At 53.0% G+C, this 19005-nt stretch overlaps 4 protein-coding genes across 4 annotated transcripts; 1 reads left to right on the top strand and 3 right to left on the bottom strand.

The window, feature by feature from the left end:
• Nucleotides 1-1712: 1712 nt before the first annotated feature.
• V2A60_002125 (uncharacterized protein) lies at nucleotides 1713-2363 on the bottom strand (the record flags this gene model as incomplete). The annotated part of the gene is made up of 2 exons (XM_083253477.1): nucleotides 1713-2027; nucleotides 2181-2363. The coding sequence occupies 2 exons, from the start codon at nucleotides 2361-2363 to the stop codon at nucleotides 1713-1715; spliced, it is 498 nt and encodes a 165-aa protein (XP_083109603.1).
• Nucleotides 2364-3522: 1159 nt separating this feature from the next.
• Nucleotides 3523-5238, bottom strand: V2A60_002124 (uncharacterized protein; the record flags this gene model as incomplete). Its single annotated transcript, XM_083253476.1, has 1 exon — nucleotides 3523-5238. The coding sequence occupies one exon, from the start codon at nucleotides 5236-5238 to the stop codon at nucleotides 3523-3525; it is 1716 nt and encodes a 571-aa protein (XP_083109602.1).
• A 2952-nt stretch (nucleotides 5239-8190) lies between these two features.
• Nucleotides 8191-10182, top strand: V2A60_002123 (histidine phosphatase superfamily; the record flags this gene model as incomplete). Its single annotated transcript, XM_083253475.1, has 4 exons — nucleotides 8191-8369; nucleotides 9468-9737; nucleotides 9826-10053; nucleotides 10113-10182. 4 exons carry the CDS (start codon nucleotides 8191-8193, stop codon nucleotides 10180-10182), a joined length of 747 nt encoding a protein of 248 aa, XP_083109601.1.
• Nucleotides 10183-10324: 142 nt separating this feature from the next.
• On the bottom strand, nucleotides 10325-11304 carry V2A60_002122 (S-adenosyl-L-methionine-dependent methyltransferase; the record flags this gene model as incomplete). Its single annotated transcript, XM_083253474.1, has 4 exons — nucleotides 10325-10747; nucleotides 10825-10911; nucleotides 10977-11121; nucleotides 11267-11304. 4 exons carry the CDS (start codon nucleotides 11302-11304, stop codon nucleotides 10325-10327), a joined length of 693 nt encoding a protein of 230 aa, XP_083109600.1.
• Nucleotides 11305-19005: the final 7701 nt, after the last annotated feature.

Raw genomic sequence — 19005 nt, 5'->3', positions numbered from 1 at the left:
TGTGGTCTTGCTTGAAATTCTCTGGTTCGAATAGCGGAATGTAATTGTATCTGATGCATCTCAAGCGCACCTCTGGCGGAGGCGATCTGCCGCCGTGAATACCACACCATCGTGAGTATGATGTAGTGACGGTTTCATAGTAGCGAATTAGGCGGGCTGAAATGATGGGCTTTTCGTGGCCTTTGGTGGTGGAAACTGCTGTAATGGCCCGTCATCAGTGACCAACCATCCACCGAAGCGACCCGTGATGCGCTGAAAGCCGCTTCAAGACTTTGGCGGACCGTCCTCGTGGTAGACGGGTTGAGTCGCCTGACAATCCTTGTATCTATTGATACTACATTTTCAACTATATTAACAATCGACCATTGCCACAAAGTCACTGTTTGTTTTTATCTTGAGCTGACATTTGACGGTACTTTCCCCTGTGTAGTTTCGAATGCGCCTATGGAGTAGTAAACCGGCATTTCATAACGCCCATCTCCACCGGCCACCATCACTATCGCATCTCTGACACCTACTCATCTACCAGTACGGCTCTTCTTTTGCCTGGATTCACTTTCTGTTCTTTTTTGGGAACTGGCTTGTCTTTTTTTTTTCTCGAAAAAAAAATACCCCCATCGATAGTTCCTACCAAAATACCAAGATCGGCTGTCGCCGCCTCCCACCGGCGCACTCTGTCGTGCGTGTCGAGGCCCTGCCCAAATGCCCAGACACATGCTATCTATACCTTGCATGGTGCATAAAAACGAGCAGCTCCGCGTACAAGAAGCTCGGCTTCCCGCAGAGTGACATTTAATGCTATGCCGAAGCCTCATAACCGGCCATGGTGCGATTGTTGGGATCGAATGTCGCCTCGCCGATCGACACGCTCGACGGCTGTAGATAGGTGCCGTCAACCTCGGCACGAGCCCGAATCAGAATGCTTGGCCAGGGTTTTCAAATCGATAGCTCGAGTTCAACGCTTCAAGCTTGGCCTACATCAGTGGCCCATTCGCTTTGTCGGCTGACGTGACGCACAAGATCTGGTACACCACCACCTTCAATGCCGCTGTAGAGGCCACAGGTCGACGGTATGACTGTCAGCTGGGCGGTTGTATACTGCGGTCAGATTTTGTGAAGGACTCGCAAATTTTCAGTCCACATCGCTTGCCCGAGAGTTTGAACTGCTTTCTGGCATCGCAGTGCGACCGAGTTCGATCCCCAACGTCGAGTGAAGAGCGGGTCCAGAGGGAGAGATTGTTTCTCTGTTCGGTGAAGGAGTAAAGAGTGGACTGCCACGCATGAAAGTGGTACCGATGCTGCGACTAGGATTCGGCTCACCTGTGTGACTGTGAATGTGACTGTGACTGTGGCAAGCTCTGCATGCACTGAGAGCTCGGGCCTGTAGCGATCTCTATGCGTCCGAGGCGTCTTCTCGATCGATGCCAGTCTGAGGGAAAGTGCCAGTGTGTTCATATGGCTCGGAAGGGGAAAGATTGGCTCCAAATTTACGAGCAGGCCTGAGCAATGCGCAGAAACGAAGCGGATGAGCCGCGAGATTGGATTGCAACTTAATTTACCTGTGTTCAATGTTGACATTAGGTGATGGCTGTAGAGTAGAGATGTAGATACCACGCTCGCTTCTGTCTCGGTTTTATTTAATTTTTCGTCGTGTCAGGCTTTTTGTTCAATTCCATATTTCCCGCCTAGATCTTGTCTCTCCATTCGACCTCCTACGGGGCAGTTTGCATCCGGACCAAAACGTAGACAAAGTGCGTACTGCCCTCCGTGACGGAAAAGACCTGACCGGCCGCCACGAGCATGGCGGCTTCGGGCTCCCACGTCGCGCGCGTCGCCTCGGTGCCGTCCGCCTTGCTCTCAACCTCAACGGCGGCGCCCGAAAGCGGAAGCACCACGGCCACGCAGTCATCCGGCGTGGGCAGCGGGTGGCCCTGCTCCAAGCGAAACGTCTCCGGATGCTTGTCGAGGATGGTGGTGCTGGTGATGCGCTTGCCGTGCTGGCTGGCCCAGCTATTTAGCTCCTCGGCCTGGGTTGCGTGCGTGCATATGCGTTGTCAGTCACATAGGAAGAAGCAACAGAAGGGTGGAAGGGGGGGGGGGTTCTCGACAGCTTCGCGAGACTGACAATCTGCTATCGAGAGCTTTCAGGTAGGGTCCCATGAGGGCAGGACGGCACATACCTTTTCAGACAGCGCAATGTCGAGATAATGGGCGCAGGCCGGCGACAAGCCGTACGAGAAGATGCCTTCGGCCTGCTGTGAGGGGCCCATACTCACACCATCCGCAAGAACCTCACGAGCAGCATTTTGCTTGCCCTCGAGTGTCTCGCGGCGACGTAGAGTGAGAAATGCGGGGGTGTACATGATGGCGGGGAAGAGCGGAGGGGATGGAACCTCGTGAGCTTGTCGTACTCTGTCGTGTGGTGGTTGACTGGACAAGAAACGCACCCGGCTGACCTGTCTCGAGGCGAGTTTGTAGAGGCCTTTTCTTCTTTTCCTTTTTTTTCCCCTTCTTCTTCTTCCTCTTTTTCGCTCTTTCTTTTCTTCCCGTTTTCTTCCGTCGAAATTTACTCTATCGAATCCAATGGCTCGATGATGTGCACCGGGGAGCTCTTCCTGGTATGCTTAGATTAAAAGTGCGGGGAAGAAATGGAAACGGAAGAAGCTTCCCGCGATGGCGTCTCCGCGGGATCAGCCGGTTCCACTTGTCAATCGTGGCGCCGTTGCAGATGATTCAGCGCTAGGAAGACGTTACGCGACCCAACGGTCGAAGAGACTGTTGCGCCTAAAGAAAAGACATAAAAAACAAAACCAACGTCAGGATCAGCCTCACGATGTAGTTCGTCTGCTCGGTTGACGAGCCAGCATCGAGGCAACTGTCTTCGTCCAGCCAAGAAGTACACAAAATTCCGCACCCGTTGCCGCCCATCCAAACGTCTACAGTTTGTTGAACCGAGGCGTCGTCGCTCCCGCGCCAAAGGGGGGAAGCGACAAACCAGCCCTGCCTCAGATCGTTTCCGCGCGCATATTGACGGGCTGTGCGCCTTTCCGACCCCAATCATCGGGAGCAAGAGGGCCGGGGCGATCAAAAGGCGCCGGCCCCGTCGGCATGCTGATCTTCAGGTTACCTGTGAACGGAAGAGAAGCTGGCTGTATCAAAAAACCGAGAAGAAATTGCCAGCTTTGTTTACGCAAATCGTTCGGAGATGACTTTTTAATTGTTACGTAGAAAACGACAGTCAGCGGCAAAGTAGAAAAATCGACCTTTCTATAATTATAACGCCGTCCTTTGAGCCCCTTGTCTGGGTGCCCCCGTTGCTAAACCTGTTTCGTGAGCAACTTGAATGTCCCTATAATTTCGCACTATGCAAATCGAATCCAATCGAGGCTCGCTGATCGTCAATTACTCGGCCATATCTGGGGTCAAATTGTCAGCTTCGGGGTAAAATCAGGACGCGCCCGTTCTGGCGTAGCATTGCTGAGCTGTCCATAAGATACCTGGCAAAGACGGTGACCAAGGAACTTACTCTAGAAGGAGCCTGAATAACCACGCCTCCATGTCCTCATTCCGGAGCGTCATGCTGGCCCAGTCGCTGCTCTGCGCGGCCATGTCCGCGGCCTGCGTACCGGAATCCCCTCCATCTGAAAAGTACCGGACCAGCTCTAGCCACTCTCTGCCCTGCAGGCTGAGCGGTACGTAGTGAACCCACGGCTTCAGCCATTCACTGTGCCACTCGCGGAAGACGGCAAACTTGAACGTGAGGCTCGCGCTGCGCAGCAACGCGTGGAATCGCCCGGAAAAGGCGTTGCCGTCCATGTCCAGCACAAACTTGTAGCCCCAGCCATCCTGCTGCGAGGCGTGCTCCTGGATGTCAAAGTACCGCTGCTGCGACTCGCAAGCCGCCTCGTCGCACTGAACAGTTCTTGTAAAGGCCACGTCGACCAGGTCCCGGTAGTCGCTGTGACGCACCGTCTCCGTCTTCCATGCGCGCGTCTTGTCCCCGCGCCGCGAGAGGATCGTGGCCGCCGACTCGTCGCTGTTGAGCATGTGCACGAAGCGCTGGCGATGGTGCCCCTTCCAGTTCCCGTCACTGCCGTAGCCGCCGGTGGTCGACCCCCGCCAGTACAGCCGGTCCCGCTTCTCCGCCCACGGCCGGTCGCTGGCGGCGTCGTACTTGACCACCTCGGCCCAGTACCAGGGGGAGGGATAGAGGATGTCGCTGTTGGACGAGACCTTGGACTGCGAGAAGATGGGAACCAGGTCGTGGGACACGCTGTGCGTGTCGGGCCGGTCGAAGAAGCCGTGCGAGGAGCTCAGCGATGGCGACAGGCACACGTCGGACATGGCCGTCGTGTTGTATATAAAGCCAAGGCTGCCTAGGCCATAACTTTCGACGTCGTCTTGGAAGTCGGCTTCTTGGAGAGCTCTGGACGGGCTGTTTGGCGAACAGGCCTGCCGTAGGTGCTGCCAGGATGATTCACGTCCCAACGGAGCGAACGAGACATTAGCCATCTTCGGACCAGCATTCTCTTGCCTGCTGGCTGTTTCTCGTGAGAAGCTGTTGATGGGCCTTTTGTTTGCCCCAGCAGCTGGGATGCTCTTCCTCAGCGCTGTTGAAACGAGGCGTGCCAGGTCAGCATGTGGAACCACGACCCGAGGCTCGTCGACGGTATCGAATGCGATTTCCATGTCGGGCAAGTACTGCGCAAATTTCTGCATCATGCCGCGCAGCGCATCCTGGTGCCACTCAGGCCCCCCCTCCGTGCCGGTGACGTTGCCATCGCGGACTGTGACGCGCATCAGATGCTCGCCGCTGTGGAGGGCTTCGGATGTTCTTTTGCGAACAGCGGCGGGAGCCAACCCCCAGAACGGCGTCATGGACTGGTGGATCGTATCGAACTCGTCGATAAGCACCAGGCGGTTGTCTGTCGCAAACTTGTACCACTTGTCAAAGTGCGGCGGTGGATGCATTCCATACCTCCTTCGGTACTCGGCCACGGCGGCCGGGAGCGATTTGGATTGCTTCCGTTTGAGCTTGTCGAACTGCTGCTGGGCGGTTCTCACAAGTTGCGATACCGGGTGCCGCCTCGTCGGCTGCTGCTCGGAGGATGAAGCAGACGGCGATGTTACATCAGAGCCCGATCTAGTGACCGCTTCAAGTTGGAAATAGAGGACAAAACAGATAATGACGGCGGCCCATGCGAACTTTGGTCTCTTTGGCGCGGTGTTTGGCCACATCATTCCCTACCACGGCCCTTTTTTTTGTTTTGTTTTTATTTGCTATCAAATTTCCGATTCTGATTCTGCAGCGGCAGGGAGTGGGAGTGGAAGACGACAAAGAGTCGAGAAGAACGCCGAGCAAGACGGCGAGCTATTTTCTATAAAGGCCGGTAAATCGCTTGGGGGCTCTCCTGATGAAGATGGATGCACAGCACAAACGCCATTTTCTAGTGCACTGCAAGGGCTCGGCGGCGAGGTTCGACCGCTGAGTCACTGACCAGCTTGAAATACGAGGCGCAAAGGGTCGGACCCCGTGCCGGGCAGACACAACGTTCGAGGACACGGTTGGCACTCCAATGACGTGAAACGGATCAGTGAAGTTGCGCCGGGCAAGTGGAGAGGCGTAGATCCACAAGGTGGCATCGCGGCCAGATACGGAATGCGACAAAACGGTTAGGCCAGCGTATCAGTACTAATTGACATTTTCTTGTTACTGGTAACTGCGACTTCATTCTCCTGGCACCCATCACGAGTCAACGCCATTCAGCACGTCGGCTTCCTGTTGGTCGAGGCAGCCCAGGCAGGCGGGTATCGAATGCCCTTCAAGAGCTGGATGTTCCGCCACGTGTTCTGAATGACTACTGAGTAGTCTTTCGACTGCGGAACGGGGCCCAAATTCATTATCTGAGTATTTAAAATAGATACAGTGGCGCTCCTGAGCCCCCCGGCTCTCCGCCGCATATTGGTAGCTATGTAAATGAATCATGCGCGGATAACAAGCGCAACGCAAGTTGGAACTCGAGCGCGAGTCTCTCTGCTGGCTGCATATGGAAAAGACTGCGCCATTCCGAATGGATACAGGATAAGAATCGCCCAACTGATTTGCGCTGTTTCTTCTTCATCAGTTTTCTTTTGTTTGCTCGTCCTCCCCAAGGGTCCCGGTCCGTGCAGTAATATTCATCAACCTCCAGGGGTCTTGGCGAAACAAAGGTATGCATGACGAGGAAGCTACTTTGAACTGCAGCACGGCGAGGTTTGTCCGTTCCAAAACAAGCCAAACATAAATTTTATCCCTGTCGGTCGTCCTTCATCAGCAGCAAGCCCAGATAAGATTGTTTCTTTGCACAAGTCATGTCAACAAACTGCCACCCACTGCGGTGCCGGCCAGTCCGGCTACCGAACGCTCATCTTCTGTCCCGCAAAAGAAGAAAACATCCACATGGGAAAATAAACTTGAATAGAAAAGTGTAAAATTCGCCGATTTTCTTCCTCTTTCCCAGTCAGTATTGTTGAGGGGCAGACGGCTTATTTTCACTGTGATTACAAAACCAAACTCCGCCGCCAAATCGCCACGCATCATAAACCTGCCCCGCCCCCTTCTGAATACGAACTTTGAGTAGGAGACACAATGGAGAGCTGAGCGGGGTCTTCAGAGTTGGGAACGATACGCGGCTCACATTGCATTTGTCAGGCGACACCGCGCGCCTCTGCAGCGAGATATGGGTGCAAGAGAGGGAAGCGGCGGGCGAACGCGCGACGCTGAATATTGGGATAGAATGTTGCGCAACCGTCCAGTATTGGAAAATCATCCATGGGATCGTCGTTGTAAATTGTACACAATGAAAGAAGGGGGCAGACATGTTACGAAAGTGGAGATGTCGGATACGAGGCTTCTTATTATATACTCGCCCTTACGGGGTACTCGGTACAGGACGAACATGTTCATTGGCGGGTGGGGAATGGGGCTCAGAGTAGAGGACATTCAAGATGGGCAGAGAGATCTCTGCAGTTGATAATTAGGAAAATGACCATGTATGTATTTCATCACTCGTGCATGGATAACTAGGTACCAGGCGTTGACTCGATTGACTTGTTTGTTCCGCTGCCAATGGCCAGAGACTGCCAAATAACCTGTCGCATGGCACAAGGCAGGTAAATAGGACTAGGGGTCTTCTACGAAGATTGATTTCCAAGTTGGTGAATGGTCAATATGGTCTTTATGTATGCGTCTTTCGTCAGAGTTCAACTCGACGGCTGTTGGTCTCTATTATTATTATTACTTTTTCTACTTTCCAGCAACCGTGACGGCTTCCAAACTTGAAGCTTGGCTCCCCCGGGGTAATTGGAGCCATAAATTTATCATTGCCCCATGTACTCCGTAAAGTCGCCCAAAAAATCAAGCAAAAGGAGGAGATCAAGTGCCGGCTCATATCACTACCGGTAGGCTCTCTGTGTGTGTGTGTGTGTGTGTGTGAGAGAGAGAGAGAGAGAGAGAGAGATGGAAACGAAAAACCGAAAAAAAAAAAAAAAACAAATTAAGAGGTGCTTTTTGCGGCATCGACCGTAAGTATTTCACAGAGCACATTCTCCCCCTTTTGGTTCTTGCCAGCCCTCCGGCCACCAAGCAAAGCATCGTCCGCTCCGGGAGTTTTCTCTTGACTAGCGCCGGCGTAGCCTCCGTCCGGGATTTTCGTTGTGTTTATTAGCCAAGATATATATTCCCGCCCTCGCCCGCTAACTAACTAGATACTAGAAAAGTACGGAACACTATTTGCTACAAGAGTTTGCCCCCCCCCCCCCCTCCCCCCTCCATTCCGCCCTCTCTCTCGATCGAGTTTTGCGGGCGCAACCGTGCAAGATCTGATGTCATTCTGCCCAGCGCCGCCCCATCCGAATATCGCTCACGGCAAAAAAAACAGCATCCCACCTCAAATCTACGACTCTTCTACCTAGTGCCAGAGACGCAAATCTCCTTTCGTGTTACTTTGTTCCCTTTTCTTTTTTTCCCTCCTTCTCCTTCTCCTTCTCTTCCATCAATCCGGTTCTTCGTCTCGGCGCGCCCGCCTTTTGAGGCCATTGTCATTTCTCCCAAAGCCTCGTGCCGCCCGCCCGCACAGATATTAAGGGCTGCCGCCGCCGCCGCCGCCGCCCCCCCTCGGGACACACCACCGTATATTCATCCATTCCAACATGCCGACGCCCAAAGTCTTCATCATCCGCCACGGCGAGACAGAGTGGTCGCTGAGCGGCAAGCACACGGGCCGCACCGACATCCCGCTCACGGCCAACGGCGAGCGGCGTGTACTGGCCACCGGCAAGGCCATGGTCGGCCCGGACCGTCTGATTGTGCCCGGCAAGCTCCAACACATGTAAGTTGGGGGGATACAACAAGAAAATAAGGGCAAGAGATCCGCTTTCCTCTCCTCTCCTCTCCTCTCCTCCCCCTTCCCCTTCCCCTTCCCCTTCTCCTTCCCCCTCTCCTTCCGCAGGGGTTCAGCTGTCAATCACAGCTTTTGAGACGTTGAGAATGACCTGTTACACGAGAAAACCAGTCATGGAAACTGCACGCACACCTCAGGACAAAAAAATAAAAAAAAAATAGAAAAGAATTCCATGTCCTGAACCCTCTGATCCTATCCTGTTGTGCAACGGCAAGACGGGAGGGCAAGGGCGTGTGTCACTTTTAAATTCTTTTTTTCCCATACACCTGTCCCGTGCGGCGACAAGGTCTGACTCAACCTTCTCATTCTTTTCCTCCATCTTCTTTTTTCTAGACCCCCCGCTGCGGCGGCGGCGGCGGCGGCGGCGGCGCATCAGAGACACGGCATGGACCGTCCCTCTCTTGTCTGATTTAACCCCCCCCCCCCCCCCCCCTCTCCTCCTCCTCCTCCTCCTCCTCCTCCTCCTCTTCAACCCCCGGTTACATCAACGACGGTGTGAGACATGCAGACGCCGCATGGGATAGGGCAAGCAGCGGAATTGGGGCATTCTGTCCTTTGCTCCTGTCCCCAAAAAGGATGCGTGTCGAACCACCCAGCAGCACTGTCCCATTGCGGCGCATGTTTCCCTTTCTTTTTCTGCTTCCCTTGGTGTCTCTTCTTGCGCAATGGCCCCCTTGCCCCCCACCTCCTCCCATTCTTCTTCTTCATTCGGTTTTTGCCGTTTTTTTCTTCCATACCCGAGACACGGCCGGGTCGTTGCAGCTTTTCTGTCAGATATCAGATCGTCGTGAGACCTTGTCGAAAGTTCGTTGTTCTTGTGTCTTCTCTTCTCCCATCAGTCTCGCGTGCTGTGTACCATGGGGTCGGGTACTACGTGCGAGTGCATACACACATGTAAATTGTCTTGCCTGCTTGTTTTGGTTTTTTTGTCCTCCCCCCCCCCCCCCTTTCCCCCTTTCCTCTCTCGCCCCAATATGTGATACGAGCAAAGAAAGGCTAACCTCGTTGCGCGTCTCTTCGAGACAGCTACGTATCACCCCGCAAGCGCGCCCAGCGCACGTTTGAGCTGCTCAACCTGGGCCTGCCGGACGGCGCCCTGCCTTGGAAGCCCCACGGCGACAACCCGTGCGAAGGTCTCCGGTGCGCGGCCGCGATTCAGGTCACCGACGACATCCGGGAGTGGGACTATGGCGATTACGAAGGTGTCACTAGTCCCGAGATTCGCCAGATCCGCGCCGACCAGGGTATCGAGGGCGGCCGCTGGGACATCTGGCACGACGGTTGCCCAGGCGGCGAGTGAGTGCTGACCCTTCTCTTCCCGACTGCCCCTTGCCCAAAAACCCCTGCTGCGCCGCGTGCTACAAACTGACACTCACTTGATCAGGAGCCCACAGGATGTGACGGAGAGACTGGATAGGCTGATTCGCGAGATTCGCGAAAAGTATCACCGTCCGGTCCTGGAGAAGACGCACCACGATCCCACCGCCACCGGCAATGTGCTCATCGTGGCGCATGGGCATATTCTGCGCGCTCTCGCCCTACGCTGGAGCGGCCGCCCGCTAGATGCCGGCCCAACCTTTCTGCTTGAGGCGGGCGGCGTCGGCACACTGAGGTATGCGTCTGATGTATCCAGCAAGGCATAATGCACAACCGTTACTGACCGGGCCTCAGCTACGAGCACCACAGTCTCGATGAGCCTGCCATCCTGTTGGGGGGTGCTTTTGTTGTTGGCGATGAGTAGATGCATATACACAGAAAGGTACACAGAAAGGTACACACGATTGGCTAATAAATGATGTAAGACAATCATGTTGACCCCATAAACTCAATGCAATATAGCTACCTGCAAGTTGACCCAACTTCTAGAAAATAAAAAGTTCCCTTCAGGCCGTCTTGGTGCCTCTGGCAAGAAACAGCCTCCGATGCATAGGCTGTCCTTGACCTGGCAAATTTGCAAATACCACCTCGGTGCTTAGCTCTTTGTACTCAAACCCGCTTCCGGCGCCTGCTGTCTCAAACATCGTACGGATGTTGTCCTCCGTAAAGCCATGGTGGTGCACGCCGCGCGCGGCATTGTGGTTGAGATCAGGGTCGTGGGGCAGAAAGTCGAGGATAAACAGAGAGCCACCCGCGGCGAGGCGTTCTGTCAGACGCGTCGCCGCCAAAGTGACATCCTCAAAGTGATGAAAGCCCATACCCACACCTGCAACATCGAACCCAAAGAAGAGCTTGTCGTCGAGACTTGGAGACGGCGGGTTGCTAAGGAGATTGCCAAGATAAGCCTTCCGCTGATATTCAGGAACATTCTATCAGAAAGAACAAGAGGGTATGCCAGTTAGCAAAACTCAACAGGGGCTTTTGTACCATTTCCGTAAAGACATACCGCGCTCTTGGCCTTTACGTTATAAGCACCAATCATATTTTCGGTGATGTCTATGCCGACGGCCTGACCAATCACATCAGAGAGACACTGAATATTTCGAAAAAGTCAGGTCAGTGAGAGAACACTTGGTAGAGTTTCAGCGTCACACAAACAATAGAGACGAAGCCCGTGCCACAAGCGTAGTCCAGCAGCCTTCCGCCACTTTTAATGCCAATGAACCCAGCATTTTCCCGAAGCTCCGTTTTTAAAGGCTCTAGGACATTGGCGAATCGCTTGTCGTAATCGGCAGCGATGTTGCTTTGTTTAGTGTCAGCGATGCGATGCGTGTACAGGGTAACTTGCATTTGAGATATCATGTCCCGTAGTAGACATAAAACAGATTCGAAAATGATGATGGTCTCCAAAAAGATCGGGGGGTCAATTGTTGGATATGCTGACTTACTTGAAATACTGTGAGTTGATCTCTGCAGAGCTAGACATTCTGGCTGTGGTGTGGTAACTGAATTTGTCGTTGTTGAGTACCTATGAAAAACGTGGTAAAAAGCTGCAGAAAGCTCCACACAGGTGTCGAAAATTGTCTCAGACAGTAGATGACAAGTAGCGTGCGACAGAAAAAAACTATACTGAATTCCTGTTCCGGTCTTGAGTTGCTGGCTTGTCAAACGAGGCTTGATTGCTGAGCTTTAGGGATGTTTATACGCCGCGTGGAGACTTCTTTTTCGGAGACTTTTTTGGTCGTGCCTGAGCAAAACTTTCCGCAATGTTAGATATTATCGATCAGTCCATGATGAAGGTCTACATAATCAGAAAAAAGTTTCCGAAACAATGGAAGATGTAATTGACCGATGACAAAAAAAATTTGCTCAAGAGTGTAGTCCCGTGTCATATGCTGTTCACATGTTTACCACGCTGATGATGACGTATTCAAATGAGTCACGATAGTTATGCTGTCGCCAACGGTGGCCGGCAATATTCAGGAGGAATCGCATGTCTATTTCGACCCTTCTGACCTGTCCGGAATGCGTGCAAAAGTTTCTCCAGAAAGCCTATAACTCGGTGCTCCGTTCCGCGCTCGGTTGAGGGTGACTGGTGCATTTTTAGTTCTACGAATGCCATGATGCAATTACAAGTTTGACACTTCCAATACAGGTTCGTCCTGTCGCACCTGGTCAGCCGACAGAAATCCACGGCGACCGACAAACCATGGCGTTATGGGCGGACGCTCTAGCCAACAACCGATGATATGATGATGACCTCGGCCAAGGCCTACGCAGCAAATGCATTTGCAAGGCGCAATTCTCAGATCCGACACAAGGACTGTGGTGGAATCTACCAATAAGAAAAGGGAGGCGAGGGACCAACCGTTTACGGGTCCCGGGGGCCGGAAACGCATTCCTAGCCAGGGACGTCTCCAATATTATCAGTAGACTGCGGGCAGATGCGGGAGCTGATGCGGGAGCAGATGCGGGAACTGATTCGGGAAGCTATTTGCTGATGACTGAAGACGGCAATCGGACAGCTGACAGTGGGCTCACACTCCACGCGAGTGTGTACGGATTAGTTTCGATGGGGGTGACCATAGGTGCCTGGGCGGCATTGCCCGATGGCGTGTGAGCATGCCCAACGTGCGTCGGGCCGCCATACGAAATTCCCAAGGTATATCACCAAGAATACAAACAGGCTTTGGGTGCACCCTCGCACCGTCGATTGGACAGGGTCGGTGCCAGGTGGCTGAACCCGCCAGCGCATCGTGATGCCAATCTTCTGCACGCGTTGGGCATGCTCTGGACACGAGTTCCACAAGATGTGCACCTCGCATGTCAGCCTGCATGCACGCTCGGTCCCGTGTCATTCACTCCGCCTTTTCCATGGCAAAAAGCGATCCCGAGTGACTGGGGAGCAAAAGCATTCATGAGACAAGGTGGATCGTGCTCGCTATAAGTGGCAGCCGAGCTGAATCTGTACCAGTATGCGAGGTCGCCGCCATTGCTTCTCAGCGAGTCACAAATAGAGGCCATGGATACTTGGGCTTCTAATAAATGACGTTGGAGAAGCGCTCAATACGTGGTAGACTCAACTGACAGGGTGCGTGCTAGCCTGCTGCGCCCATGGACAGGGTTGTGAGCTATAACAGGGGGCCGGGCATGGGAAAGGTCGGGTCGGGCATGTTTCCCGAGCGCAAGTAGTGGGCTTCTCTCTCTCCTTCTTTTTTTTTTTGTGACAAAAGAACTTTTGAACTTGGCTTTCCCACGACATTTGCCATGCGGTGCAATCATGCAATATGGACAATTAGTTGAGGAAACAAAGATGGTGAAGTGGAGAGTGTACACACGTTGATTCATGTGCAAAGACAAGGCTGGGAGAAAGTAAGATTCTTCCCCACCACGAGGGCGGGATGTCTCGTCCCATTCTACCTCGCGTCAACGTTGTACTGGTAGCGCAGCCAGTCGTCAGGTTTATTGCTTCTGCAAGAAGGTACCCAGGACGATGGGGTTGGATCCTAGACAAGGGGGCCACAAAGTGACCAGTATTTCATGGATCAAGCGAACTTGGTGTGGCTGGCAATTTCGAGGATTTTTGCTGCCTTGACACCCCCCTGCTTGCAGCCTGAAGATGTGCAGTCCATCGAGGTTAGGCATTGGAAGCAGCCCGGCCCCATAAGGAAAGAGAAGTTTGGGTTGAAACACAACCATCAAGCCAGACAGCCCCCCGCCCCGCGCTCCTTTGGCGACGTGATTCGACGGCGGTTGAGTGAATTGGCGATGCCACGAATGAGGGAAGAGGCCGAAGCACAAGTAGTCGGCAATCGGAGGAGACGCTTGCTAATGTGGGCGGACCGAGCCCGTAGTGCATGTCATGCAGGGCTGGCGGGTGATTGGGGGAGGGGACACGAGAGGGCGGCGGCGGCGGCGGCGGCGACGACGACGCCCGAAAAGGACTGGGCTTGACCGTAAGATTGCGGCCAGGGTGGCGCAAGACTTGTTAATTGATGCTCTCCATGGCCATTGAAGGGTGGGGGGCGTACATATTACAGACACTAGTAACTCACAAGGCAAGCATCGAGAGCTTGTTTGCTGGACTTGAAGTCTGTGCGTTGCGTTGAGGACAACGCCTGGTGAAGGGGAAGCGCATAGGTAGGGTAAATGTGGGATCTCGGACATGTCCGACACGATGAGCAAACTGACGGAGCAAGTGTTTGGTAATGCCTTGCGGATGAACCGTGATGTAGACGGTGACGATGGTGATGGAGAAGGCAGGACGGGGCTATCTTTACTTTGGCGGGCAAACAGGCAAGGAAAGGAGGGGGTGAGCGGGGAGCGTCTCGTCTTGGACGGCGACGTCTTGGGCCGACGGAGACTGGCAGGTTACTAATCCGTGCAATTACGGATTACGTACGGAGTAGTAGGTACGGAGTACGGATAGTAGGTACGGATAGCGAGTGATGAAGAATGGCTAGCTGGCAAGACAGATACATGTAATTTGGACGAATAATACCTGCGACTACTACCCAGATAGTCAGGTAGCAAACGAGCTACAAATTGGCTATATCAACGCATCTGCATATGTAACAGAGTACCGAGTACAGATTACTGTGTATTTAGTACATATTTACTACCTATTTAGTAGTATTATTATCACATAGGGAGAGTCGAGATTAGACCAGGGGACCCAAATTATGGGGCGCTCCCGCTGGGCGGCTGCATGTTTGCCGATTCGCATCGTCTCGCCCGCATGAGACTTTCATCACGTGAGGAGACGGCGACGTGACCAGACCCAGTTAAAAAAATAAAATAAAGAAAGAAGCAGTTGACAAAAAGTAAAAGTAAAATTGGCGAATTACAAAGGGAGGGGAGGGGGGTAAGAAAAGAAATACCGGGCAGGGGGGGCAGTGGACAGGAGGTGAGGGGACCGGGAGGACAAGGAGGCGTTTAGGGGGGAAAGGAGGGAGGCGGAGTGAGGCCTGGCCATGCAATCAATATCCCTATCATAACAACACGGAACGGGCCATGGGCCGCCGTTTATTAGGCACCAAAAGGTGGGGGATTTGGCGATGACTCTCTCTCTCTCTCTGTCTCTCTCGCAGTCATCAGTCTAACCTCCATGTTCACCACGACAGTGCCAGAAGCACAGTATAGGGTGTGTATTTAACACGGTACACGATAGCGTCGTCATCGCATTTACCAGTTCAATCACTCACTCATTCACTCACTTACTTACTCAATCACTAGCATGGGCTGACTATTAGTATGAATGCAGATTTGCTTTTCTTTCCGCAAACAGAACCCGTCCATCATCATTTTTGGAACCATTCATCTTCCGGTGCGGGAAAAATGCGGCAAAATCCGCCCTCACATCTCAGCTCTGGTTGGGTCGCATTTTGCCTTTTTTCCCCCTCCCTTCCGCCCCTCCATAAGTACACCACCGAACAAGCAAAAGCCCACTCACTCACTTCTCTCACTCTCTTATTACTCTCACTCACTCATTCACTCACTTCAACCCTGCTCGTGACGGGAGCTGTCGCCTTCTTGTCCGCCCTTCTTCATAACCCCCCTCTCCTCTCGGTGAACAGACGCAATGCGCATACAAACACAAATGAGCCATCAACAAACAGGATCATGCCATGTATGATGTACCCTATTCCGATCCATTGGTAATCATCCCCATGCAGCCACCCACCCACCCATCAATGACGTGCAGTGCAGCGCACCTCTTTGCAAAGTTCAGTGCTCGGCAGTTGCCATTGCAGCCCAATCATTGTCAGGGTGGCATGAAGTTCTGCCTCTGCATCAAGCTATGTGACGCCTTCTCAAATCCACTTGAACTTTCTCCCGTCAAAATACACTCATAATGACCAAAAAAAGAAAAAAAAAACCATTGTTTGTATTCCCCTCCCCCTTTTTATTATTCGCCGTCGCATTTCTTTTCCCGTCTCTTCTCCCTGGCCACAACATGACTGCTACCCATCAGCGGTGAGCAAGCCCCCTGTGGCTTGATTAGTGGCTGTCCCCGCTATAGGTAGCTTCGGCCAAGGCAGCCCACCGTCACTAAACAAAGGCTCAATGTAAAACGGGTATTTTCCAGTTTCATAGCTGTCTGTTATATGATCGACTTTGCATTGTTGATTGCTCTGCTTTGAGCCAGTGTGCCTTGCCCCGTATGCCTCGGTCTCTTCACTAAACAAAGAGGCTGCTTCGCGAGGGGAGAAAAAAGCTGTGACAATGCTACAACTGGTCACGTCACCAGCACCGCTGTCGTCTGGGGTTGTGCCCCCACCACATGCCATCGCCAGCTTTTATTAATAAACGGTACGAATCGAATAGGAGAATGGTGATGGTGGTACCGTAGCCCAGACACTAAGTATGCTCCGGGGAAACGTGTACACGCTCGGTAATTTATACGACAAGCTAAGTCACGAATTGTCACGATTGTGCAAATACCCTCTCCTATACAATGACCTTCGCCTGGTATCAACTGCCCTGCAACGACACAGTAAACGCAACAAGTCGCCCTTTGTTTCTCAGGGAATAATGACTCCAGTCCATATCTGTCCGAAGTTGAACGTTGGGCTAAAACGTGGTATCGTCTTACCATTACGCTTGGCCTGACCGTCCTCCATAACTTCTTAGTAGGTGCACACAGGTCTGGAGTAAACCTTTGATGCAGTTGAGCCAAAGGACCTCTCACCTCGCTTTTGATTGTTATCCTTCTCCGCCTTCGTCTTGTTCTTCCTTTTCCTTTTCTTTCTTTTCTTTTTTTTTGCGTTGTTGCGACTCACACACACCATCGTGCATTGCGTCGCAGATACTAAACTCACGCCTGCTGCCTCGACAATCCACTAATTAGGACTGGCCCGCCTGCAGCCAGAGTGCTAGCGCTCATGCAGTCGATAGGTGTCCTGCAGGTGGCTCCCCAATTGGCATCTGCAAGCTTCCCTTGCGGCAGCCCTTGCGGCGCGCCGGCTCTACTCCATCATCTCCGGCCAATGGAAACGGCAACATCATCAGGTCGCCGGGAGCAAAAGCCACCATGAACGTGATCCACCACAAGCCGGTGCTGATGTCCCTCGTTCGCGACGCTATCTCTGTCGACTTCATCTCGTTCTTGTACACGTCGTGGCTGCCAGAATAATAACCCAGGTCCTGAATCTTGTTTCCCGGTGAGACACGCCACGCTAGTGTAAAGCCTGATACCTGGATGCCTGGGCTGTTGAAGCAGGCGGTTTCACTGGCTGGCAAGTGAATACAATGACTGAATCATTGTTTGCGCAAAAACTATGTGACGTGGAAAGCCTCCTGTGCGAAGATTCGCTCGGTGCCCAGTGATGCTGCTGCAGGGGGACTGGCCATGGCGCGGCCCGATCAGTCTGGGGGCCTTGCATGTCCGGGAGGAAGTTGGCACTGGCGCCGAGGTACCAAGCTCGGCTGACGTGCGAGAGTCAAGCTTCGACAGCCTGGTTGCATCTTGTTCCTTTTTTTTTGTTCCAACCACACCGGGTCGATACTCGATTCGTGTCAAAGGCCGGCTCACGAGATGCCGTGAAATTCTTTCTCCGGACACGAACGTGTGAGCGGCTGTACCAGTAAAGCGGCGAAAATTGGGCCTGTAAAGCGTAGTTCGCGAGCCACCCGTCGTCGGACGCCTGCTTCTCCTTTCGGCCATTGGCTCAGCGCCCGTCACGAGAGCTCTCTGACCGCACTTCTGGCTGCGGCTGGTGTCCCAGGATAGGCTTCTCCGACTGTCCAGTGCCACTGCGCCTGTCGTTGTGGAGTTGGCAGCCCCTCAGTAGTGCAGCAGAGGGGGCACCACATGGCAAGCAAGCCCCTGCTACGCAGTGTAATTGGGTAGCCACCACAGCCAGGTTCCTGGTAATAGCCATGGTTCGGTGCGTTTCCAGACCCTCGGGAGGCACTATGGCCCATTAGTGTCCTCCACAGGGCAACCTCCTTGCGATTCGGCAGAAGTGACGTCGCCGCCCGTGTGAGGCCCCCTTGGTCGTCTTGTGTGCAATGACCCACCGCCACCAGGCCAGCACGCAGTGCTAGAAGGATGGTATTTGCGGCGCGGATTCGCCAACTTGGAGATATGTACACGCCCTGGGGGCGGCACCATCCTTGAAAAGGTTTGCGAGATTTGCTCGCCTCTCTTCTGTTGGGGCTGATCCACCACTTTTCGAGAGCCTTTGATGAAAACAACCACATTTGGCTCAAGAAATCAAGGAGCTCCAAGTATGATTGGCGAGCGAAAATAGAGTCGCGGTTGTTTGCTTCGATGAACCAGGCACGACCTGGGGGGTTTGGACAGCACATCACCGAACGGATTCTGCAGCCCACTGTTTGTAAGGTACGATTAGCGTATGGTGCTGAAGCTTGCGTTTCTGGAGGGCCTATCAAAACGCAGCATCGTACACATTGCTGGTGTGAAATAATAGAGAGCTCTCTAATTTTTCTAGCCCAAGAGATGCGACATCGAGTTGAAAACTTTCCCAAGATGCAAGGGCTGATGCAAGATGCACCTGGTGTTTGTGCGGATTTCACATAAGGTGCCTACCTAGCTACCGCCTAATAAGGCACGCATCACACGTGCCGATGATTCAGCCCAAACACCGTCTGCTGATGTCGATTTCAACCATTACAACACCCAGATAAACTGTCCAAAACGCTCACACGAAAGCCGTTACATAGAGGCACGGGTAGCAGATAAATTTACTGTCCATCTGCCGAGGGAATTAGCGGCGTGCTTGGCTACCTGAAGTCACCATTTCAAGGCTTCTCTTTCCAGCGCAAACAAGCAACATACCACGAGATGGGAATTCGAAACATGATCTGGATTTTTGCTATTTCTTGGCAGGCGAGCAACAGAAAAGTCCAGTACTGATATGCTTGTTTGCATCCGTGTCTTACACAATAAGACTATCAGTGTACGTACGCTGTTGAATCGTCTGCTATCATGCCCCAAAGTCAAAGCCATCTCCAGACATGGCACACCCATGCAGCTCCTTCCCAGTAGTAGCACATGATTTTCTTCACAGACTGACTGTCTGATCCGGCTCCATTTGCATGGGTTGGCATCTGTGCGACGTCATATGCGCATCCAGTGGGTGCCATTCGCGCCATGCTGGCAAGGATATACAACGGCCAACATACTGAGCTAAACAACAGATAGCGAAACTCGGCTAGTCCT

The sequence above is a fragment of the Cordyceps javanica genome, chromosome 1 (assembly GCF_051103115.1).
Source record: "Cordyceps javanica chromosome 1, complete sequence".
NCBI classification, from domain to species: domain Eukaryota; kingdom Fungi; phylum Ascomycota; class Sordariomycetes; order Hypocreales; family Cordycipitaceae; genus Cordyceps; species Cordyceps javanica.
Note: the sequence above shows the minus strand (reverse complement) of the source record. Positions and strands in the feature narration are given on the sequence as shown.